This window comes from Nycticebus coucang, chromosome 9, assembly GCF_027406575.1.
Source record: "Nycticebus coucang isolate mNycCou1 chromosome 9, mNycCou1.pri, whole genome shotgun sequence".
NCBI classification, from domain to species: Eukaryota; Metazoa; Chordata; class Mammalia; order Primates; family Lorisidae; genus Nycticebus; species Nycticebus coucang.
In genome coordinates this window covers 87,700,065-87,725,939 of record NC_069788.1, presented here as the reverse complement: position 1 = coordinate 87,725,939, position 25,875 = coordinate 87,700,065, and the positions used below count along the sequence as shown (strand labels likewise).

The following is a 25,875-nucleotide window of genomic DNA, read 5'->3' as shown; positions in this document are numbered from 1 at the left end:
TATTCATTTAGAAAACATTTAATGGGCTCAGTGCCCATAGCTCAGTGAGTAGAGCACCAGCCAAATATACCAAATATACCAAATATGATGGGTTCCAGCCCAACCCTGGCCTGCTAAACAGCAATGACAACTGCAACCAAAAAAATAGCCAGGCATTATGGCGGGCGCCTATAGCCAGTTACTTGGGAGGCTGAGGCAAGAGAATCGCTAAAGCTCAAGAGTTTGATGTTGCTGTGAGCTGTGGTGCCACAACACTTTACCAAGGGCAAAATAGTGAGACTCTGTCTTGGGGGGGAAAAAAGAAAAGAAAACATTTGGGCAGTGCCTGTGGCTCAGTGAGTAGTGCATCAGTCCCACATACTGAGGATGGCAGGTTGAAACCCAGCCCAGGCCAAAGTGCAACAAAAAAATAGCCAGGCATTGTGGCTGGCGCCTGTAGTCTCAGCTACCTGGGAGGCTGAGGCAAGAGAATCACCTAAGCCCAAGAGCTGGAGATTGCTGTGAGCTGTGACACTATGGCACTCTACGGAGGGTGACAAAGCGAAACTCCATCTTAAAAAAAAAAATTAGGGCGGCGCCTGTGGCTCAGTCGGTAAGGTGCCAGCCCCATGTACCAAGGGTGGCGGGTTCAAACCCGGCCCCAGCCAAAATGCAAAAAAAAACCAGAAAATAGCCGGGTGTTGTGGCGGGCGCCTGTAGTCCCAGCTACTTGGGAGGCTGAGGCAAGAGAATCGCTTAAGCCCAGGAGTTGGAGGTTACTGTGAGCTGTGTGAGGCCACGGCACTCTACCGAGGGCCGTAAAGTGAGACTCTGTCTCTACAAAAAAAAAAAAAAATTAAAAAATTAAAGAAAACATTTATTGAAGACTTACTTAATGCTAGACAGTATGCTAGTTACATACACATCACAGGCCCTCATCCTTATGGACCTGTAATAGTACAAATACAAAAATTATTTTCAGTTAGGTATACGTACAGCAATACCAATACAAATATACTATTAAGGAAGATATAGTGATTAATTCTATCTTGAGATCAGATAACAGATTCTTCAAATAGGTGTATCTGCGCTCAATTTTGAATAATTAAAAGTCTTCACAGTATTATCAGAATTCTTTTTGTTGTTGTTGTTGTTCAGACAGAGTCTCACTATGTCACCCTTGGTAGAGTACTATGGCACCACAGCTCACAGCAAACTCAAACTTTGGGGCTTAAGCAATTCTCTTGCCTCAGCCTCTCATGTAGCTGGGACTACAGGTACTAGCCACACCACCTGGCTATTTCTTGTTGTAGTTGTCATTTGTTGTTTAGCTGGCCCATGCCAGGTTCGAACCTGCCACCCTTGGTGTATGTGGCTGGCACTGTAACCGCTGTGCTACGGATGCGGAGCTGCAGATTACATTTTGTAAAGCAGACAACATGGGTCTCATACAAACATATGGTAAGTATGTGTCTAAAATGTATTTAATTTATCAATGAAGGACCCACCAAAATAGTAAACTTGGTTCAGTGTATTATAGGGTAGACTATAGATTCAGGGTAAACCGAAGTCAATGAAAGAAAAACTGATGAAAAAGGATTACAAAATTAGCTCAAAACTGACTGACTAGTAGGATTTCCACTGTGGCCAGGATACAATAACAGGGACCCTCCCACCTTTAACAACACAAAGAGGAAACAAAAATACATGAAACTACTTGGGCATCAGGCAGTGGACAGTGATCCGTAAGAGGCAAGATACAAATGAGATAAGCCTATTACTTTATAGAATTGCCCAGAATGTTTCAGTTATGGTATTGGGAGGAAAAACCCAGGTAAAAAGACTGGTGGTCTCCCTGAATTAAGGATGTCAGAGCCTCAAGTCCAGGAATGCCAAGGCAGCAAGGGCAGAAGGTAGAGTTAAACAGAAAATAAAAGCTATGAAGATATACAGCAGGTACCCCTTCTACCTACAACTGAATACTGATCAACACATGGCTATGAAGACTCAACCCAAAACTTGGAGAAGAACTACCCAAAAGAATTAGAGGAAAAAGCAGGACCAGGGATAATTCTTGTTCTTAACCACACAGAATAGAAAACCTCTTTGGTTATAATACTTAGAAAGGTTTTGCCTCTTGGGGCAGTGCCTGTGGCTCAGTGGGTAGGGCACGGGCCCATATACCACTGGTAGCGGGTTCAAACCCCGCCCTGGCCAAACTGCAACAAAAAAATAGCTGGGTGTTGTGGCGGGTGCCTGTAGTCCCAGCTGCTTGGGTAGCTGAGGCAAGAGAATCGCTTGAGCCCAGGAGTTGGAGGTTGCTATGAGCTGTGATGCCACGGCACCCTACCCAGGGCGACAGCTTGAGGCTCTATCTCAAAAAAAAAAAAAAAAAAAAAGATTAGTCAGAAGGAAGAGACTGAAAAAAGTGAACAGAGCAAAAGGGAATAGGACACCTTCACTTGGACTAAGATACATGAAATTAGAGTCCCCAGAGAAAGGAAGGACAGATAAATGTTTCAAGAAATAATAATGGCCAAACGTTTTCCCAATTTTTTTATAAATCCATAGGCGGGCACAGTGGCTCACGCTTGTAATCCCAGCACTTGGGAGGCTGAAGCAGGTGGATTGCCTGAGCTAATGAGTTTGAGACCAACTTAAGCAAGAGCGAGATGTCTCTTAAAAAAAAAATAGCTGGGCGTTGTGGCGGGCGCCTATAGTCCCAGCTACTCAGGAGGCTGAGGCAAGAAGATCACTTGAGTAGAGCAGGGAGTCGAGACCCGGGCTGCCATCACCTTGTTCCCCTGCCCCCGCACCATGGCCCAGGAGCTCTCTGCAGCCACGTCCTACACCGAAGATGATTTCTACTGCCCAGTCTGTCAGGAGGTGCTCAAGACACAGGTACAGGCCGTGGCCTGTCTGTAGAAAGTGTTTCCTGACTGCAATGAGAGAAAGCGGAGTACATTGACCCTGTGTCGTGGAAATGTGACTAGAAGAGAGCATGTCCTGAACGGGCCTTAGACCTTGAAAATATCATGAAGAGTTTTTCTGGTAGCTGTAGATGCAGTGCAAAACAGATTAAATTTAATCGCATGAGACATCATTACAAATCTTGTAAAAAGTATCAGGATGAATATGGTGTTTCTTCTATCATTCCAAACTTTCAGATCTCTCAAGATTCAGTAGGGAACAGTTCTTCTGGGCATCCCACCTTTTAAGTGTCCCTTGTGTCAAGAATCAAATTTTACCAGACAGAGTTTACTGAATCACTGTAACAGTAATCACCTATTTCAGATGGTCCCTGTGACATGTCCTAGATAGACAGATAACTAGAAATTTTGTTAGGCATCTGAATCAAAGGCATCAGTTTGATTATGGAGAATTTGTGAATCTTCAGCTAGATGAGGAAACACAATATCAAACTGCCGTTGAAGAATCTTTTCAAGTAAACATCTGAATGCTGTATGCATCTTTGCATCTTTGTTACCTGCAAGTGCCATCTTTAGGGGAAAACTACATGAAGTCACTGTTTCAGTAACTTGATGTGTATATTAATAAAAATAATTCAGTCTCTTGTTTTAGTTTTTGATTGAAAAATAAAGGTGGGCCATCTAAAAACTTCATCCTCTTGATAAGTTAAAAAATTAAGTTTAAGACATTAGCTTCAAAAGCAAACAAAAGAAAAGATTATATTTCACTAATGCAATTGTGAAAAGGGAATCCCTGTTGTACTTTCTTTTTTTAAATACATTCTTGAATTTTTCATTATTATGTTGCTTTTGAAATTTGGTGCTTTTCTTCCCATTTACTTTATTGGTACATAGATAACACACAGTAGCAAATCCTGAAAGATGTGATTGATACAAACCTACCAAATCTGAGCCAGTTATCAGTGTCACAAAACAGAAACTTGAAGTTCTAAATGGAACAATCCAAAGGAAATTTTTTAAATATGGAGTCTAGCTAAAGAATTCAACTGTAAGAAAATTGTATTTATATAACATTTAGTATTTTTAAAGACTAGTGAAATTTCTGTAATAATTTTAACTCTTTACAAGGTGAAAGCTTGTTGTAAAGATAGTTTCTTTCTGCTAGTAGAAAAAATACCAAGAGAAAAAATTTATTTCTTTGATGGACAATTGGTGATTTCTGTCTTGTTTAATTTGTAAGCTTGGAATATACTAAGCTGAATAACAGCTTAGCCTCAGAATGTTCAGTAGCCGGTATTTCTGATTAGCTGAGATGAAACTTACACTAGGAACTTTTCAATTGGTGATACTGTATTCTACAGATAGACTTAAATGAGAGGTTTAGCTTCATCTCAGTTTAGAAATTCATTCAAAACTAAACATATATATGTATCTACATATACTTTTGTGTGTATATACATATACCTACATGTATACGGTTTGTCAGGTTATATACAGAATTTCTATTAAGGATTTTTAAAATGGACAAGCAATAGGGCATTGAAGTATTCATCTGTTTTGATTAAAATTTTGTATACACAAAGGTTTTAAAAAGTGACAGTCACATGCTAACTCTGATCTAGTTGGCTGCTATTGCACCTGAAAAATTGAGTTTACACACACACAATTACCTAGTTATATGGTGCTCATTTGTTATTCCCAAAAGATGATGGGTGATGATGTAGTGAGACAGATTCTGCCAGTCACTCTGTTTTGCTTCTCTTTAGTCAAACCTGGATTTGTTCTTAGTATTCACTAATGAGAATCATAAAGTATTTTGTAGAAGTCCTACATCATAGGCAAAGGATGAAGAATGGATTAGCCGATGTGCCATACTAATATACATTGTTTATGCTTTCTTTAAAAGAACGCAAAAGAAAATCTCAGAATTAGTTTGCTGCTAATATATACATATATTGTATAAAAATGTATATTTTGGTTTTGTTAAAGCCTTTGTTGACTTTTCTACAGTGAACTTTTTTTAACTTGATTTAATAAAAATGTTAATTTTGGAGGAAAAAAAAAAAGATCACTTGAACCCAGGAGTTTGAAGTTACTGTAAGCTAAGACACCACAGCACTCTACCAAGGGTAACAAAGTGAGACTGTTTCAAAAAACAAAAAAAAAATTATAAACCCATAGATGAAAGAATCTCAATAAACCCCAGGTAAAAGAATGAAAAAAATTACACCAGCAGCAGCAAAGGTAACAATAACATCAGATTTGTCATGGGAAACAACAAAGTCTTTAAAGATGTTTCTCAGAAAAAAAAAAATGGTGGCCCTGTGGCTCAAAGGAGTAAGGCACCAGCCCCATATGCTGGTGGTGGTGGGTTCAACCCAGCCCTGTCCAAAAACTGCAAAAAAAAAATCTAAGGATTCTATACTCAGCAAAAATATCTTTCAAAAATGCAGATGTACCAAAGCTAAAAAAAATTCATCAACAACAGACCTACACTGTAGGAAATATTGAAAGAAGTTCTTCAGGCCAAAGGAAAATGGTACAGGTCATGTATATAGATACAGATCAATGCAGAGAAATAAGGAGCACCAGAAATCGTAACTATATGAATTTTTTTCTTACTACCTAAATCTTATTGAAAAATAAGTGACTTGCAAGTATTCAATCAGAAACCAGGGAATAAACACTAAACACTGGGTGAACTCTGGGATACAGTGGACCCACCTTGAGGCCAGTACCAGGACTTCATTTATTACCAGATCCTAATACACCTTTATTTTAACATGAGAATGATGATGGCATTTTGGTTTCCCAGGTATTCACATCAGTTTGGACTCTGCATCTAAAAGATCTGAAAAATCTGAAATTCTCCCCTTTCTCCATTATAGAAGATGTCTATGCTGTAGCTCTATTAGTGGTGTGGACGTGAAGAGGACACTTTTACACAGCTGGTAGAGTGGAAACTAATACAACCTTTTTGGAAGGAAGTATGGAGAATTCTCAAAGAATTCATAGAGCTCCCAGTAAATCATTTTATCATAAGGACATTTGCAACTCTTTATCATTACTCAATTTACAATTACCAAATTGTGGAAAGAACCTAAATGTCCACCAACCCAGGAATGTATTAATAAGCTGTGGTATATGTATGCCATGGCATACTATTCAGCCATTAAAAGAGATGGAAACTTTATATATTTTGTATTAAACTGGATGGAGGTGGAACACATTCTTCTTAGTAAAGCATCACAAGAATCCAATGTACTCAATTCTGATATGAGGACAATTGAAGACCTAGTACATGGTAGAGTGTGGGGCAATAGAGGAGTAGAGGGAAGAAAGGAGGGAGGTGGGGGGTCATGGTGTCTGACATACCTCTTGAGGGCAGGGCACAATTGCAAGTGAGAATTTACCAAACAAATGCAATCAGTGTAACCTGGTTCTTTGTACCCTTAATGAATCCCCAACAATAAAAAATAAAATAAACACTGATACTAAAAAAAAAAAAAAGAAAAATAAGTGACTATTAAAGCAAAAATAATAACGTACTATGAAGTTTCTAACATGTATAGGTAAAGTAATATGACAGAAATAACAAAGGCCATATAGTATTCTTTTGTTAAGTTTTGTTAAGTTCTCACACTTAAAGTCCTATGTGTAAACTCTAAAGCAGGCATCTTCAAATTGCGGCCCGCGGGCCACATGAACCGGTGTGAATTGTATTTGTTCCCGTTTTGTTTTTTACTTTAAAATAAGGTATGTTCAGTGTGCATAGGAATTTATTCATAGTTTTGTTTTTTTTTAAACTATAGTCCGGCCCTCCAACAGTCTGAGGGACAGTGAATTGGCCCCCTGTTGAAAAAGTTTGAGGACGCCTGCTCTAAAGCAACCACCAAAAACATACAACAAAAAAGTATAGTTAATAAGCCACTGAAAGACATAAAATAGAATCCTAAAAAGTGGTCAATCCAAAAGTAGACAGAAAAATAAGGAACAAGATTAAAATGCAGATCAGACAGATAGAAAACATATAGTAAGATACTAAATTAAAACTCAACCATATCAATAATAGGAATCATATTAAATATAAATGGTCTAAGCACCTAATCTTAGTCTGTTTTCTATTGCTTATAATGAATACCTGAATCTGGGTAACATATAAAGAAAAGGAATTTATTTCTTACAGTTATGGAGACTGAGAAGTCCAAGGTTCAAGGACCTAACTGGTGAGGGACTTGTTGCTAGTAGGGACTCTTAGTACCAAGGCAGTGAACGGCATCAGATGGCAAGGAGCTGAGACTATTCCCTCAGGTCTGTCTTTTTCTTCTCGTAAAGCCCCAGTCCCACTCACATGATAACCCATTAACCTGGATTAATAGATTAATCCATTCATAAGAGAAGAGCCTTCATGACCTCAGTTACCTCCCACACACACACCCCTAGTTAATATTTCCACATTGGAGATTAAATGCAACATGAGTTTTAGAGGGGACAAATATTCAAATCATAGCATACCCTAGTTAAAAGGTAGCTCTTGCCAGGATAGATTAAAAAGCAGGACCAAACTATATGCTGCCAAATAAGAAACTTACTTTTTTTTTTTTTTTTTGAGACAGTCCTTTTTGTCACCCTTGGTAGAGTGCTATGGTGTCATAGCTCAGAGCAACCTTAAACTTGGGCTCAAGCAATCCTCTTGCCTCAGCCTCCCAAGTGGCTGGGACTAAAGGTGCCCGCCACAGCACTCAGCTGGTTTTTCTATTTTTAGTAGAGACAGGGTCTCTCTCTTGCTCAGACTGATCTCGAACTTGTGAGCTCAAGCAATCCACCTGCCTTGGCTTCTCAGAATGCTAGGACTAGGCCCGTTGTGTTTGCAGAGAGAAGAGGCGAGCAGCCGGGGGCAGAGGTGTGGCTGGCACAGTTATGGGATCCAGCAAAGAATGAAAAGTTGTAAGAATGTTTTTTGCAAGAGGTACAGATGGGAGAACTTTGGTTATCTAGAGGAGAGCACGGAATGGGGGTTGAACACCTCAGCAATGCCCTTTTAGCATGTGGGCAACCACAGGAACTTCTAAAGGTTTTTAAACACACACTCCCTCCCAAAGTATTTGAGATGCTGTTGCACAAAATTCCTCTTATTTGCCAGCAATTTGAGGCAGATATGAATGAACAGGAATGCCTGGAGGATGATCCCGATTGAGAAGCATTTCAACGTGTCCACAGTCCAGTCATGATACTGTGGTACTACACAGTATAAACAACTCCTCAGTGATATTTCCATTTATTTTGCTTTTAGTAATAAAATTTTTTCTATCTCATACATGATTGAACACATATTTTGCTTTAAAATTAACAGTCACAATTGAATAAACAACGGTTTATTTTTCCAATCAAGTAACCAAACTGCTGACTCTTAAGGCCTCAATAAATGTTGCATCTTATTATTTTCATTGAAAAAAAAAGAATTCTAGGACTACAGGCATGAGCCACCACGCCCAGCCCAAGAAACTTCGTTTAAATATAAAAACATTGCTATTTCTTTTCTCAAGACTTTAAAACAACCTGTTACATCAAAATTAAATTCTTCTGTCTAGGTGTCAATACCCCCTCAAACCGGACCATCTCTGCCTACCCTGTATTCAGAGAGGTTCCTCTCCTTATAGTTCTTGCCACACCTTGTGCAGACCCTTGCTTGATGCTTTTTTTCCCTGTGCAGATTCTCCCAAGAATCTCTCAAGACCTTTCTGAGATTATTCATAGCACTTTAACCATGCTCATTCTCAACCAATTTTAACTGACCTGTTTGTGAGTCAAGCCCCATTGTAACTATGTCGTAGATTATGGAATGTCATAGCTCTTAGAATAGTAAAGAATTTTCTGTCCATTCCCTTATTTCATAAATGAAAACACCATGCGCCCAGTGACCAATATGGTCAATCAAAGTTTATACAGAACTTTCATAGAATTTATAGTAGGACCAAGGTTGTTTATCATTATTCTTCTGTAATTATCTGCAACTCACAATTAGGTTTTTTGTTTTTTGTTTTTTTGTTTTTTGAGACAGTCTCACTTTGTAGCCCTCAGTAGAGTGCTGTAGCCTCATAGCTCACAGCAACTTCAAATTCTTGGGTTCAAGTGATCATCTTGCCTCAGCCTCCCAAGTAACTGGGACTACAGGTGCCTGCCATAGCACCCAGCTGTTTTATAGAGACTGGGTCTTGCTCTTGCTCAGTCTGGTCTTGAACTCATAAGCTCAAGCAATCTACCCGCCTTGGCCTCCCAGAGTGTTAGGTTTACAAGCGTGAGCCATCCTGCCCAGCCAATTAAGTACATTGTTTGTTGTAATTATAATGTGTGTGCCATTTATACTTGTGTAAATATTTCATGTGCTTGTCTTATTTCCCTGTCCAGTAGACATCTTTAATTATTCTCCTGCTTAGAAAAAAATGCTACTTATGTAGGTACACAGTGGATTATAATATTTGAGGAATATTTAATATTCATATTCATATAAGTTAATATTCATAAACTTAAATAGACAAGGTAATATAAGTAGTTCATTAGTTTTTACTATTTGAAACGATGATTGATTCCCCTCCATAGAGTAGTTTGAATTCAATTGTTCCAATTTTTCAATCTCCAAATTTTACAACTCCTATATAAAATAAGTTTAATTCATTACCTTTGCATCTACTATGTTTTTCAACCATAATGTAAACTCAGCTTATTATTATATTATCACAAGCATTCACAGAAGTTCAAACCTATTCTGTCTGATAAAGTAGCCACTAGCTATTTAAATGAGTGAAAATTTAGTAAATTTACTTTTAAAAGTTTAAATTCAGTCCCTCTATCACACTATCCAAACTTTAGATGGCAGTTACCTACTGTGTAGGATAACACTGATTAGAACAATGGCACAAACTTCCACAGGTACACAGATAATCAGTTAATAAGAAAATATATTTGTATTTTGTGCTTTTTTTGTCCTCACTTCCATGATAACAAAGAAAAAAGGGACAATATCCATGCCCAAAAGGGCTATGGCCGCCTGCAGAATATTCATTCCGTGAGCTACACCCAATATATGTCCAAAGACAAAGCTATTGACTTTATCATTCAAAATGTAAAAACAGATAGGTCAGGTGCGGTGGCTCATGGGAAGCTGAGGTGGGTGGATTGCCTGAGCTCACAGGTTTGAGACCAGCCTGAGTAAGAGCAAGACCCCCATCTCTAAAAGTAGCTGGGCATTGTGGCGGACACCTATAGTCCCAGGTACTCAAGAGACTGAGACAAGAATCGCTTGAGCCGAGACTTTGAAGTTGGTGTGCGCTGTAATGCCAACTTACTCTACTGAGGGTGATGTCTCAAAGAAAAAAACAAAACAAAACAGTAGAGGCTATTGCTCTCAGGGACATTTCAGAAACACATGACCTTGACACCTGTGTGCTTCCCACACTGTACATGAAACTATTAAGTTATTAAGTATGAAATATTCAATTTCCTTAAGTACTAAGTTTGACAGTTTATATCTCTGACATTTCACTTTGACACCTTTTTTTTTTTTTGAGACAGAGTCTCAAGCTGTCACCCTAGGTAGAGTGCTGTGGCGTCACAGTTCACGGCAGCCTCATTCCAGGGCTTAAGCGATTCTCTTGCCTCAGCCTCCCAAGTAGCTGGGACTACAGGTGCCTGCCACAACACCCAGCTATTTTTTTGTTGTAGTTGTCATTGTTGTTTAGCAGGCCCAGGCCATGTTAGAACCCACCAGCCCTGATGCTTGTGGCTGGCACCTTAACTACTGAGCTATAGGCACTGAACCCACTTAGACACTTCTTGCTGGTTTTTTTTTTTTTTGAGACAGAGACTCAAGCTGTCTCCCTGGGTACAGTGCCATGGCATCACAACTCACAGCAACCTCGAACTCTTGGGTTTAAGAGATTCTCTTGCCTCAGCCTCCCAAGTACTGAGATTACAGGCACCCGCCACAACACACGGGTTTTTTTGTTGTTGTTGTAGTTGTCGTTGTTTGGCAGGCCTGGGCTAGATTCAAACCCGCCAGCTCCAGTGTATGTGGCTGGCACCTTAGCTGCTGAGCTACAGGCGCTGAGCCACTATTTCTGTTTTTTTTTTTTTTTTTAAACAAGAGTTTCCTCAGCGGGTAGGGCGCCAGCCCCATATACCAAGGGTGGCAGGTTCAAACCCAGCCCCAGCCAAACTGCAACAAGAAAAAAAAAAAGGTATTCAGGGCGGCACCTGTGGCTTAGTGAGTAGGGCACCTGCCCCATATGCCGAGGGTGGCGGGTTCAAACCCAGCCCCGGCCAAACTGCAACAAAAAAAATAGCCGGGCGTTGTGGCGGGCGCCTGTAGTCCCAGCTACTCGGGAGGCTGAGGCAAGAGAATCGCATAAGCCCAAGAGCTGGAGGTTGCTGTGAGCCGTGTAATGCCACGGCACTCTACCCGAGGGCGGTACAGTGAGACTCTGTCTCTATAAAAAAAAAAAAAGAGTTTCACTTTGGGTGGCGCCTGTGGCTCAGTGAGTAGGGGGGTTCAAACCCAGCCCCGGCCAAACTGCAACAAAAAAAAAAAAAAATAGCCAGGCGTTGTGGCGGACGCCTGTAGTCCCAGCTGCTCAGGAGGCTGAGGCAAGAGAATCGCATAAGCCCAAGAGCTGGAGGTTGCTGTGAGCCGTGTAATGCCACGGCACTCTACCCGAGGGCGGTACAGTGAGACTCTGTCTCTACGAAAAAAAAAAAAAAAGTTTCACTTTGTCACCCTTTGGTAGAGCACTGTGGCACCATAGCTCACAGCAATCTCAAACTCTTAGGCTCAAGCGATTCTCTTGCCTCAGCCTCCCAAGTAGCTGGGACTATAGATGCCTGCTACAACACCCAGCTATTTTTTGAGACGTGCAGGCAGGTCTCGAACCTATGATCTCAGGCAATCCACCAGCCTCGGCCTCCCAGAGTGCTAGGATTAGAGGCGTGAGCTACCGCGTCTGGCTATCTCTTGGAATTAGGCATTTTGTATTTAAATGGCCTAATACATTACTGCATGAGTTGTGCCATTTATATCAAGGTAGTCAGAAATTATTCATGGGAAGCCAGCAAGGACCAAACACCTTGATTTAGGCCTAAAAGTACTGCCCCATGATTTCTACCAAAACTCTTGTAAGAATCTGAGTCATTAAGGACTGAAACAAATAAATAGGAATTTATCCTTCCAAGAAAGAAAATACTTGGCACCCGTAGCACAGTGGTTACGGCGCTAGCCACATACACTGAAGCTGGCGGGTTCGAGCCCAGCCTGGGCCTGCTAAACAACAATGATAGTTGCAACAGAAAATAGCTGGACGTTGTGGCGAGTGCCTGTAGTCCCAGCTATGTGGGAGGGTAAGGCAAGAGATCGCTTAAGCCCAAGAGTTTAAGGTTACTGTGAGCAGTGACGCTACAGCACTCTACCAAGGGTGATAAAGTGAGACTCTCTCTCAAAAAAAATAAAAGAAAGAAAGAAAATACATCTATATTTCATTTTCACCTTTTTCAGTGCATATTTATGTGTTTTTAATATTCCAATTATAGAATATATGTAAATGTATAATGTATATAATGTGTCTACTGAAATATTTTGACTTATTGGGGTACATAATCGAAACTGCTTCTCTAGTGCTTTATCAGAATGGCTACAGGGTTGCTCCCTGTTCTGCTCCTATAACTCCTGTCATCACCAGCTAACTGACTTCATGGGGGGTGGGGGTGGGGGCGTTGTTTTGTTTTGAGACAGGGTCACATTCTGTTGCCTGAGCTGGAGTGCATTGTCCTCATCATAGCTCACTACAACCCTCAAACTCCTAGGCTCAAAAGATCCTCCTGTCTCAGCCTCTTGAGTAACTGGCAGTACAGGTTCATCCCACCATACCTGGCTATTTTAATTTTTGTGGAGGCAGGGCCTTGCTATTGAACTCCTGGCCTCCAGTGATCTTCCTACTTTGGCCTCCCGAAGTGCTGGGAATATAGGCATGAGCCTATATGAACCATTTGAGCCCAAGAGTTTGAGGTTGTTGTGAGCTGTGATGCTACAGCACTCTACAAGTGGTGACAACGTGAGACTCCGTCTCAAAAATAAATAAATAAATAAAATAAAAAATGGAACCCTCATGAAAATAATGAATATTTTTGATTTTGTTGCTCCTCAGTGGGGTCAGCACATACGTAATATTATAGGTTCTCCCAGGTGATCATAATAAGGAGCCAAGGTAGAGAACCACTAACTTAAAGGACTTTGAATATCACACAAATAGGGCACAAGTTAGTAACTTCAGTAAAAGAATGTTTAATGTAGCAGACAAATGGTATAAATAAATGCTCATAAAAATTATTATCATTGTCAGAAAGTTGTTAAGGCTGTTTTTTTTTTTAAATGTGTTTAAGGGCCAAGTGTGGTGGTACACGCCTATAGTCCTAGCTACTTGGGAGGCTGAGGCAGAAGGGTCACTTGAGTCCAGAAGTTCAAGGCTGTAGAGTAGTTTGCTGTAATCACACCTGTGAATAGCCACTACACTATAATCTGGGTAGCAAAGCAAGACCTCGTCTCTAACCAAAAAAGAAAAAGTTTATTACTAATCTGCTCTTAACTCCAGTGTGGTCAGGGAAGGGACTGACTACACCTCATCGTGAGATCTTGACCACAGAGTAGGTAGGCAGTGCATGTTTATTAAGTCTGTGAATGAAGGAAGAGTCATGCTGCATTCAGGACAGTGGATACTTACTCCACATCAGAGAAATGAAAATCTTAACTTTTAAAGCCTGGGTCTGCCAAGTGAAAAGAAAGCACATAGGTCTTCTGTAAAGCTCCTTATACATTCCAAAACAATTTTACATTCATTAACTTTTCTCATTCATACATTTCCAATTTCAACAATATGTGGTCAGGAAAATCATTTTTAACCCCAGTTACTGAAGAAAAGATAGACTCGGCGCCTATAGCTCAGTGGCTAGGACACCAGCCACACACACCGGGGCGGTAGGTTCAAACCCAGCCTAGTCCTGCCAAACACCAATAACAACTGTAGCAAAAAAATAGCCAGGTGTCTGGCAGACACCTGTAGTCCCAGCTACTTGGGAGGCTGAGGCAAGAGAATCACTTAAGCCTAAGAGTTTGTGGTCGCCGTGAGCTGTGATTCCATGGCACTCTATCGAGAGCAACATAGTGAAACTTTCAAAAAAAAGGTAAACATGAGAACTTGATAATAATATTGGATCAAGTTTGTATGAAAAATGATATTTTTTAGAATAATATAGCAAAGGCAAGGTGCAGTGGCTCAGGCCTGTAATCCCAGCACTTGGGAGGCTGAGGAGGGTGGATTGCCTGAGTTCACGAGTTCAAGACCAGCCTGAGCAAGAGCAAGACCCCATCTCTAAAAAATAGCCAAGCGTTATGGTGGGCACCAGTAGTCCCAGCTACTTGGGAGGCTGAAGCAAGAGAATCACTGAATCACTGAGTTTGAGATTGCTGTGAGCTGTAACTGCCATAGCACTCTACTAAGGACAACAAAATAAGACTCTGTCTCAAAAAATAATAATAATAACAACATTTGAGCCTATTCTAGTAAGTGGTTGAAAAGATGAGTTATTCAGTAAAGAGTATGGCAGTTTGGAAAATAAAGCTACATAAAATAAGTTGCACTTAGATTAAAGTGTTAATAGAGATAGAATGAAAATTCAGAAGACAATTTAAGGGATTTTTGAAATATAATCATGGGAAGATGCAAAAAGCTTTATGCAAAACCTCAAATCTGGAAGTCATAAAAGGAACTCCTAAGAGATAGTATACTGTAGTAGGGAAGGAATCTAATTTCAGACAACATGGGGTTTTTTCCATTTCTGCTTTTTGCAGCTGTATGATCTTGGAACTAAATATCCCATAAACAGGGGCAACGCCTGTGGCTCAGTGGGTAGGGCGCCGGCGCCATATGCCGAGGGTGGCGGGTTCAAACCCAGCCCCGGCCAAACTGCAACAAAAAAATAGCCGGGCGTTGTGGCGGGCGCCTGTAGTCCCAGCTACTTGGGAGGCTGAGGCAAGAGAATTGCCTAAGCCCAAGGATTTGGAGGTTGCTGTGAGCTGTGTGACGCCATGGCACTCTACTGAGGGCGATAAGGTGGGACTCCGTCTCTACCAAAAAAAAAAAAAAAATCCCATAAACATCCAAAAAGATGTTTACTCAAGGAAATGCATATTGAAATAATGAGCTATATATTTTTTTTCCTTTTAAATTTTTATTGGGGAAGTATAGATAATACAGCTTTTTTTTTTTTTTTTGAGACAGAGTCTTAACTTTGGTAGAGTGCTATGGCATCATAGCTCGTAGCAACCTCAAACTCTTGGGCTCAAGCAATTCTCTTGCCTCAGCCTCCCAAGTAGCTGGGACTACAGGTGCCCGCCACAATGCCTGGCTGTTTTCAGAGACGAGGTCTCACTCTTGTTCAGGCTAGTCTCAAACCTGTGAGCTCAGGCAATCCACCCTCCTTGGCCTCCCAGAGTACTAGAGCCACCACACTTGGCAATACAGCTTTTGTTTGAAGGATGAATTGGCAGTATCTATTGAAAGTTAAAACTAGCATGTCCTTTGACTCAGCAATTCCAGTTCTAAATATCTGTCCTAGAAAAATAATTATACATTTAAAATAGGTACTAGGATTGTTACTGAGGCATGTTCAAAATAGCTAAAAACTGCTATTTTGGAATATTCCAAATGCTTATCAATATGAGAATTACCTTTTAAGACTAAATGGAGAAGAGAGCTCCTTTTTTTGATAATCTGTAGGTATTTGTAATTTTGCTATGAAAAACTACAAGAAATGGCTCGGCACCTGTTGCTCAGTGGTTAGGGCGCCAGCCACATACACTGAGGCTGGCAGGTTCAAACCCAGCCTGTACCTGCTAAACAACAACTGCAACAGAAAAATAGCCAGGCATTGTAGCAGACACCTGTAGTCCCAGCTACTTAGGAGGCTGAGGCAAGAGTATTGCTTAAGCCCAAGAGTTTGAGGTTGCTATGAGCTGTGAAACCATGGCACTCTACCAAGGATGACATACTGAGACTCTGGTCTCAAAAAAAAAAAAAATCCTACTAGAAATGGTTTTAGACACTATTTTTCCTAAAAATTGTTAGTGTTTTGTACTGAGTAGCAGTCGTAAGGCATAGCTAATTCAGTCATATGATCATATTTTGAATGTCTCCCTATAAAAAAAATTTTATCTACTTCTTTTGCAGAATGGAAACAGACTGTAATCCCATGGAGCTAAGCAGTATGTCAGGATATGAAGAAGGTTCAGAGCTTAATGGTTTTGAAGGAACTGATGTGAAAGACATGAGGCTGGAAGCTGAAGCAGTTGTAAATGATGTTCTCTTTGCTGTTAACAACATGTTTGTCTCAAAAAGTTTGCGCTGTGCGGATGATGTGGCCTATATCAATGTGGAAACAAAGGAAAGAAACAGATACTGCCTGGAGCTCACTGAAGCAGGACTTAAGGTAACTCACTTTTCTCTTTAGGAAAAAAAAGTTTATCTTTACTACTTTATCAAAAAGGTGGGGAGACAAAGGAGGGAAAGAGTATTAAATGAGAATACCAGTAGCTTCCAAAATTTATTTTAAGGAAAATTTTTTCTAGAAATTTTTAATTTTAAAGTCTGTTGATCAACATGGGAAAATTGTTTGTTTTTTTGTTTTGTTTTGTTTTGACACAGAGCCTCAAGCTGTTGCCCTGGGTAGAGGGCTGTGACATCACAGCTCACAGCAACCTCCAACTCCTGGGCTTAATTAAGCGATTCTCCTGCCTCCGCCTCCCAAGTAGCTGGGACTACAGGGACCTGCCACAACGCCCGGCTATTTTTTGATTGCAACTATCACGGTTGTTTGGCAGGCCCAGGCTGGATTTGAACCCGTCATCTCAGGTGTATGTGGCTGGCACCTTAGCCACTTGAGCCACAGGTGCCAAGCCTTAAGCGATTCTCTTGCCTCAGCCTCCCAAGTAGCTGGGATTACAGCACCTGCCACAACACCCAGCTATTTTTTGGTTGTAGTTGTCATTGTTTGGCAGGCCTGGGCTGGATTTGAACCCGCCATCTCCGGTGGCTGGCGCCTTAGCCACTTGAGCTACAGGTGCTGAGCCAGAAAATTGAATTTTTTAAAAAATAAAACATTTGATTTGTAGGGTGTTACTTTGTTTTAATCATCACCCCCAGCTGGGTGCAATGGCTCATGCCTGTAGTCCCAGCATTTGGGAGGCCAAGGTGGGCGGATTGCCTGAGTTTGAGATCAACCTGAGCTAGAATGTGAACCTGTCTCTAAAAAAAACAATAGCCAGGACTATACGTGTGGCGGGCACCTATAATCCTAGCTACTCGGAAGGCTGAGGCAAGAGAATTGCTTAAGCCTAAGAGTTAGAGGTTGCTGTGAGCTGTGATGCCAGGACACTCTACCTGAAGCAACAAAGTGAGACTCTATCTCAAAAAAGAAAAATATCACCCCCAAACTAATTTCTTTCTCACCCGTAGCTAAAAGTGTCCACCGAAAGTATTCGTTCTCTGCTTTGAACGAGTTTTGCAGTCATTATGTTGAAAGGATCTTTGTCCACTTGCTATAAATGTCTTTTCTATTAAATCAACATACTTCACTGTTTTCCAGCTCTTAGATCACAATTAAATCACAGTGCAACATTCTGCCTCCAAATTTCCAAGAGTATCCTGTTGGCTTTTTATTATAGAGTATCTCTTTATTACAAGTGAGTACTTCTAGGTAGATTGACTTTTCCACGTTCTTTAAACCAGAATTGTGAGTTCAGAACGGTAGAAAGCATCACCTTAGAGCAGCTTTTCTTTAAAAAATATTTATAGGGCAGCGCCTGTGGCTCCGTGAGTAGGGCACCGGCCCCATATACCAAGAATGGCCGGTTTGAACCTGGCCCCAGCCAAACTGTAACAAAAAATAGCTGGGTGTTGTGGTGGGCACCTATAGTCCCAGCCACTCAGGAGGCTGAGGCAAGAGAATCGCCTAAGCCCGAGAGCTGAAGGTTGCTGTGAGCTGTGACGCCATGGTACTCTATCGAGGGCAATAAAGTGAGACTCTGTCTCTTAAAAAGAAAAAATATATTTACACTGTGAGAATCTTTGACCTATTGAACAAAATGATAGGCATTAGAAAACATATTTAACTTTATTAATCAATGAATCTTCATTCTTGGTCTAGTTTTCTGATTTTTCTGTGTTAATTATCTGTTAAGAGTAGTTGCAAGGCCAAGCACAATAGCTCACACCTGTAATCCTAGCATTCTGGGAGGCCAAAGTGGGTGGATTGCCTAATCTAACAGGTTCAAGACCAGTCTGAGCCAGAACAAGACTTCATCTCTAAAAATAGCAGGGTGTTGGGTGGCGCCTGTGGCTCAGTGGGTAAGATGCTGGCCCCATATACTGAGGATAGTGGGTTCGAACCCCGGCCAAACTTCAAAACAAAAAAATAGCCGGGAGGCTCAGCACCTGTGGCTCAAGCGGCTAAGGCACCAGCCACATACACCTGAGCTGGCGGGTTCAAATCCAGCCTGGGCCTGCCAAACAACAATGACGGCTGCAACCAAAAAATAGCCAGGCATTATGGCGGGTGCCTGTGGTCCCACCTACTTGAGAGACTGAGGCAGGAGAATCACTTGAGCCCAGGAATTGGAGGTTGCTGTGAGCTGTGATGCCAAGGCACTCTACCCAGTGCCACAGCTTGAGGCTCTGTCTCAAAAAAAAAAAAAAAAAATAGCTGGGTGTTGTGGCGAGCTCCTATAGTCCCAGGTACTCAGGAGGCTGAGGCAAGAGAATCACCTAAGCCCAGGAATTGGAGGTTGCTGTGAGCTCTGACACCATAGCGCTCTACTGAGGATGATAAAGTGAGACTCTGTCTCAAAAAAAAAACATCCAGGTGTTGTGGCAGGCACCTGTAGTCCCACCTACTTGGGAGGCTGAGGCAAGAGAATCACTTGAGCCCAAGAATTTGAGGTTGCTGTGATGCTATGGCACTCTACTGACGGTGACAATGTGAAATTCTGTCTTCAAAAAAAAAATAGTAGTTGTACAGGCCAGGTGGGGTGGCTCATACCTAGAATCCTACACATTATCATAAGGTGCCACATAATGTGTTAAATACATCTCTTTAATTTCACTGGATTCAATTTGCTGAAGATGAATCGCATGTACTGTTTATTCCTTGATAGAGTAAATTGCAAGACTGCCATCTTTACTACTGTCAATTCCCTCACAACTGCCATGTAGATAGCTGCTTAGCTTTAAAAGTAGTGCCTGAGTTAACTAATATTTGTACACTCCTTTTCAAATCCTTAAATTTGTACTAAAAGTTTATAATGTTTGGAAGTGGATCTTGCTGGGTGTGGTGATGCACACCTGTAATTCCAGCTACTTAGGAAACTGAGGTGGGAGGATTGCTTGAGCCCAGGAGTTCAAGACCAGCCGTGGCAACATAGTGAAGTATGTTCACATAGATGGCTGTGATGAGAGAAAAGAAGTTCTGATTAGAGAGTCAGAAGTCTTAAATATGTATTTGAGTGATCTTGGGTGAGTCAGTCTACCCTTCAGAGTCCATGCTTCTTTATCTATTAAAAAAAAAACTAAAAAGGAAAAATAGCCAGGTGTTATGGCGGGCACCTGTAGTCCCTGCTACTCAGGAGGCTGAGGCAAGAGAATCACCTAAGCTCAGGAGTTGGAGGTTGCTATGAGCTGTGTGATGCCACGGCACTCTACCGAGGATGATAAAGTAAGACTTTGTCTCTACAAAAAAAAAAAACTAAAAAGGATTTGGGGAAGATTATATGGTAAGTGATACAGAAATAAACAGATCAGTTATAAAACCTTTTGTGTACTAGCTGCTCAAGTATTTGTTTTTCAGTCTGATTCAGTTAACATTGAGCAACTATCTTGTGTCAGCAGTGAGAAATCAAACCATGAATAAGACATGATCCCTGTGCACCAGGAAGATCACAGTCTAACAGGTATAAGAGGAAGGCAAACAGAACTCTACTGCAAGAGTGTAGTAACCAAGCATGGCTTTGAAAGGTGTGATTCATTTTCCTTAGGTGTCTGCCTCTGCCTCTCATTTTCAAAAAATCTTCACTAGAGTGCCGACCTCAGTAGAGTGCTGTGACGTCACAGCTCACAACAACCTCAAACTCTTAGGCTTAAGCGATTCTCTTGCCTCAGCCTCCCAAGTGGCTGAGACTACAGGCACCTGCCACAACACCCAGCTATTTTTTGGTTGTAGTTGTCATTGTTATTTGGCAGGCCCGGGCTGGGTTTCAACCCACCAGCTCTGGTGTATGTGGCTGGTGTCCTAGCCACTAGGCTACAGGCGCTGAGCCCTCAGCTTTTATATCTAACGTAAACTTGTAGCTGCGATGACTGGCTTAAATATCATAAAAATTTAGGATTTGTATTAGGAATTTACAAGTTTTAGTCTAGTTAGCAAAAACCAAATTAATTTTGCCCTATACTGTGCTGCTGAACCATGATAAATCTTATAATTTTGTTAGACACAGCTAAGAGTTTTAGCTGTGTTTACATGGGAAAAACAACCTGCAGAATAACATTCCCTTTTATCTCAAAGTTGCTCATTTGTTCCCTATTAGATAAGAAGGTATTAGGTGAAAGTGCCTTTCAGATTACTGATTATAAAGCTATAAAGTTATTAAAACTATTCAAATTACTAAAATAATTATTAATAAAGCAATTAAACAATATTAAACAAGTATTAAAACTAGTAAACTATTAAAACCAAATTTCTAGGCTCAGCACCGTGGCTCAAATGGCTAAGGCACAAGCCACATATACCTGAGCTGGCGGGTTTGAATCCAGCCCTGGCCCGCCAAACAACAATGATGGCTCCAATCAAAAAATGGCTGGGCGTAGTGGCAGGTGCCTGTAGTCCCAGCTACTTGGGAGGCAGAGGCAGGAGAATTGCTTGAGCCTAGGAGTTGGAGGTTGCTGTGACCTGTGATGCCAAGGCACTCTACCCAGGGTGATAGCTTGAGGCTCTGTCTCAAAAAAAGAAAAAAAAAAAACAAAAAACTAAATTTCTAGGAATAAAGGAATGCAGACTAAATACTGATAAAATATGAATTAATATTATATGTTATAGTACTTTAATATAGTAGACTATCAATATATGTGAAATTAAATAGGGTAAATAATAGAAAATAATCGAAGCATAGTTTTTTTGTTTGTTTGTTTTTTTGAGACAGTTTATATATTTTGACTTGCATTGAGAAATAGTGTGATTAGGTATTTACCTATTTAAGTGCTTGATTTTTGTTCTGTACTAATTCACTGTTCTACTTTCCTTGTAGGTAGTAGGTTATGCTTTTGACCAGGTGGATGATCATTTACAGACTCCCTACCATGAAACAGTCTACTCCTTGTTGGATACGCTCAGCCCTGCCTACCGGGAAGCATTTGGAAACGCACTTCTTCAAAGACTAGAAGCTTTGAAAAGGGATGGACAGTCATGACTAAGCTTTTTTCTTTTAGAGGGGACTGGCACTGGTACGGAATGTTGACATAAAGCTTGAAATTCTTTGCATATGGTCATAGAAAGTAGGTATTTGGTTTTATGTCTTTATCACTTGCTTCAAATTTAGGCTTTTGACTCACATGATCATTGAATAATGAATTGGTTTAGTTTTTGATTCACTAAAGGAATTCTGAGGCTACTGCTGCGATGTCATCATTTAGACATTCACATTTCTTCATATACTATGTGCATTTCAAATCTTAATCAGTATTTCCTTCTTTTATTACAGGGCTTTGAGGCTGCCAACACTCTCTTTTACATAGGAAATTCTAGATTTGCACAGTAATACAAGAATTAGAATTACCTAACTATAAACTTAATTCAGCCTGCCAAATCAGGGGTTCACTACTAGCTTGGACTGACTTTGTAGTAAGTATTTTGCTACTAGCCTTATTGGAAACAATTATCAACTAGTTTCCCCTGCACAAATTTTGAAATTCACAGCTTCACTTTATTTGTATTACTAATAGGAATTGATAAAGATGAATTAATTATATATTACGTAACTAGTATTAAGTGAAAAACAGGGACTGAAATAGTTCTCTGTATTTCATGTTTGCAACAGCCAGCCAGCTGAGCGGAGGACAAACCGTTAGCAAATGAATGTAATAATTACTCACTTCTAAGGTATCTAAGCACATAAGCAAATACAGGAACAGTCTCCATTTTTTTCCTTAACAAAAAACATCTTCAATGTGTGTGAATTAAAGGGAGATTCTGGTTTCCTAGAAAACAATATTTTGGCCTGTGTTGATTCTTATTCTGAATGTTTGTTTACATAATGTATAGTATATATTCAGAAAGTATTTTTGCTTCAACAGTTACTTTCTATAATGTAGTGCTTTGGTATTCCCACAGCACCCTACCTTCCCCAACAGATGTACAGTATTCTGTCTCAATGCTAAATGTACAATGTAATGAGTGCATTGTATGGGTTTGAAACCAAAGGATGAATGAAGCATTCAGAGACTATTTAAAGAAAGGGATACTCTGTGTTTTATATTTTATTATAGGTACTGATATTTGTAAACATAATACTGTACCATGCTGCCGCATGTTTTCAAGTACTTGTTGAAAGGTAAAGATTGGGGTGTTGTTTTTTTAATGGTCACCTAAAGCAGCTGCTATAGTAATGTTGAACTAAGCTTCTGCATCTGGACACACCTTCGTAAATTTGTCATCTGCAGATTTTTTTATCGTTATTAAAATATAGATACTTTTAGGCTCTGAAGATCATGTGGACCAGAGTAAGTTAAATTTCAGTTGACGTCACGATGCATTGTCAAACTTTATTGGAATGCTTTAATCATATTTGATAATGTATGTTCACGCTCAGCTTTATTTTCAGATGCTTAACTGGGCAATGAAGTCTTAACTTCAGGTTGAACTTTCTCATGCTTTATCTCAGGCTAACTGTAAATGATATTTGTAAAGTTTGAATAAAATTCTGTTTACTCATTTTGAGTTAAGTATGAAGAAAAGTGATTGTATGCTTAAAAATGGAAATTGTTCATTTTGTGATAAATGATTGATTCCAAATGATTGTTTCCATTTTTTTAACCTTCATTGCTTTTTTCATTTTTACATTTTTATTTGGTGTGAAGTGAGTTATTTTAATTACTGCGAAGGAGAAACAGGAAGAGAAGACATTAGTAAAAATAGATATACTCGAGAAAATAGATATGAAAACTTTGATTTTACCTTGACTATTTAAAGAACTGGATGGTTTAAGCTGAGAAGGCCAGGCACTGTGGCTCACTCCTGTAATGTTAGCACTCTGGGAGACTGAGGCAGGTGGATTGCTTGAACTTATAAATTGGAGACCAACCTAAGCAAGAGCAAGTCCCCATCTCTACTAAAAATAGAAAAATTAGCCAGGCAGGAGGAAAGGAAAAAGAAAACTGGCCAGGCGTTGTGGTGGGCACCTATAATCCCAGCTATTTGGGAGGCTGAGGCAAACTCCTGGATTGCTTGAACCTAGGAGTTTGCAGTTGCTGTGTGCTATGATGCCTTTATGGCACCCTACCGAGGTTAACAGTGTGAAACTCTGTCTCAAAAAAGTAATAAGTATATAAAGGAAGGTGGGGGGAGGGGAACTCACACAAATCAGTAAGAAAAGATGATGAGAACAATGGGCAAATAATACCAAACAAGTCAGGAAAAATATGTAGATGTCCATTATCACTTGAAAGATGTTCATTTGAACCAGTAATTCAAGCCAGGAAAATTAAAAAATAGTTCATCTAATAATTTTGTGATTTCTCTTATTTAAATATAGTACTGATAAGGACTTAGTGATGGGGCACTCTTACATATTGGAGGATATATTGGTGAAGCTTTTCTGGAAACTGGTAATAGAGCCTTTACAACGTTTACAACTTCTGAGCTGCCAGTCTGGCTTTGAGAAATGATTCAGCAAAAGATAAAGTACACAGATGTTCATTTTCTCTAATGAAAAAGAAAAATTGGGAAGGCTTTAAAGAGTTCATCTTTTTACATCTTTTTTATGAAACAATATCCAACCATTAAAAACCAAGAAAAAAAATGGCAATGGGGAAAAAGGCTACATGAAAAAAAGCTGTATATAAAACTATACATGCTATATTTTGAAAAATAATCATGTATATTGGTTCGGCACCTGTGGCTCAAGCAGCTAAGGCAATAGCCACATACACCTGAGCTGGCGGGTTCGAATCCAGCCCGGGCCTGCCAAACAGTGACGGCTGCAACCAAAAAATAGTCGGGCGTTGTGGCGAGTGTCTGTAGTCCCAGCTACTTGGGAGGTGGAGACAGGAGACTCACTTGAGCCCAGGAGTTGGAGGTTGCTGTAAGCTGTGATGCCACAGCACTCTACCCAGGGTGACAGCTTGAGTCTCTGTCTCAAAAAAAAAAAAAAGAAAGGAAAGAAAAAAATACTTGAAGATAACTTTAATAAAAGTTACTTTTAAAAAAAAAGAAAAATAATCATATATATAACAAAAAGTAAGACTTTAGCAGTAGTCATCAGTAAGTGGCAAGATAAGGTAATTTTCATTTTGATTATGCTTTTCACATTTCCTACATTAGGTTGTATGTGCTAATTAGAAGGGAGAAACGCAATAGATGGAGGGTTTAAGCTAGCTGAAGAATGTTTTCTCTAACAAAAGCACTAAGCCTTTGCTGAATTTTATCTGTACTCTGAGTACACACCTTATTTCTCACAATGACACTTTTTATTTATTTATTTTGAAACAGTCTCGCTATGTCTCCCCCGTAAAGTGCTGTGGCATCACACCTCACAGCAACCTCAAACTCTTGGGCTTAAGCAATTCTCTTGCCTCAGCCTCACAAGTAGCTGGGACTATAGACACCCGCCACAACCCCGGGCTATTTTTTTGTTATAGTTGTCATAGTTGTTTAACAGGCCTGGGCTGGGTTAGAACCCACCAGCCCCAGTGTATGTAGTCAGCGCCCTAACCACTGAGCTACGGGCACCGAGCCCCATAATAACACTTCCCACCTTTCCTCCAGACCCAGAGTCAGTTGTGCTTGTCACACAGTGAATCAGCTGCTAATGGTGCATTTACCATTAGCTTCTTCCGTTGCACCCTGTGCTATTCTTTTTCCAGTATTCAAAAAACAATGTGCTATTTGAATAGGGAGACAAGGGAGAATAGAATAGAAAAGCACTGAGATTCTGATATGTAGTATGTGCCACATTGACATTAGAACTTTCTCTTCAATCCTTTTTTTATGGATAACATAGCCAAGACTTGGACAGATTGAGAGACTTGATCAGCAGCCTACCCAAGAGCCAGTAGAGTTGGATCAGAACCTAAGTCTTCTGCTTTCTCTAGCTCTCCCTATATAGTATATGTTAGTAAAAGCCATTATACAAACTTTGTTTTATGAAAGCTGACTTTGAGAGAAGGAAGGAAGAACAGGGGAAAGGAAATGTAAATTAGGTGGTATTAAAGAATTACTAGAACCTCCTACCAGCATATATAATACAGTTTATATATGGAAGCCATGGGTCCTGTAGCAAGTTTTTTTACCTGCTATAACCCGTGTAAACAATAAGAATGAAACACAGTGAAGTTATATTTTATTGTAGCATGACTAATTGAATAACTTTCAAAGTACCTGCATATCGATAGGGAATGCAAAGACAGACTATAAAAAAAAATTTTTTTTTTTTGAGACAGTCTTACCTGGTCACCCTCAGTAGAGTGCTGTGGCATCTTAGCTCACAACAACCTCAAACTCTTGTGTTCAAGCAATCGTCTTGCCTCAGCCTCCTAGGTAGCTGGGACTACAGGTGCCCACCACAGTGCCCCGCTATTTTTTAGAGACAGGGTCTCGCTCTTGC

At 40.2% G+C, this 25,875-nt stretch overlaps 1 protein-coding gene and 2 pseudogenes across 3 annotated transcripts in view; all 3 read left to right on the top strand.

Moving 5' to 3' along the window:
* Nucleotides 1-23,066, top strand: part of GSKIP (GSK3B interacting protein) — a 29,237-nt gene extending 6,171 nt beyond the window's left edge. Inside the window, exons 1-3 of one of the 3 annotated variants that reach the window (XM_053602896.1) lie at nt 5,744-5,860; nt 16,181-16,439; nt 21,304-23,066. In XM_053602896.1, coding sequence (XP_053458871.1) covers nt 16,182-16,439; nt 21,304-21,465 — 420 coding nt within the window. In that variant the 5' untranslated portion in view covers nt 5,744-5,860; nt 16,181 and the 3' untranslated portion in view covers nt 21,466-23,066. Of the gene's footprint in view, nt 1-5,743; nt 5,861-16,178; nt 16,440-21,303 lie in introns of those variants that run through there. The other 2 variants (XM_053602897.1, XM_053602898.1) reach the window with 2 other exon arrangements.
* On the top strand, nt 2,797-3,436 carry LOC128594255 (E3 ubiquitin-protein ligase RNF138-like; annotated as a pseudogene).
* On the top strand, nt 6,460-8,106 carry LOC128594763 (TOMM20-like protein 1; annotated as a pseudogene).
* Nucleotides 23,067-25,875: the final 2,809 nt, after the last annotated feature.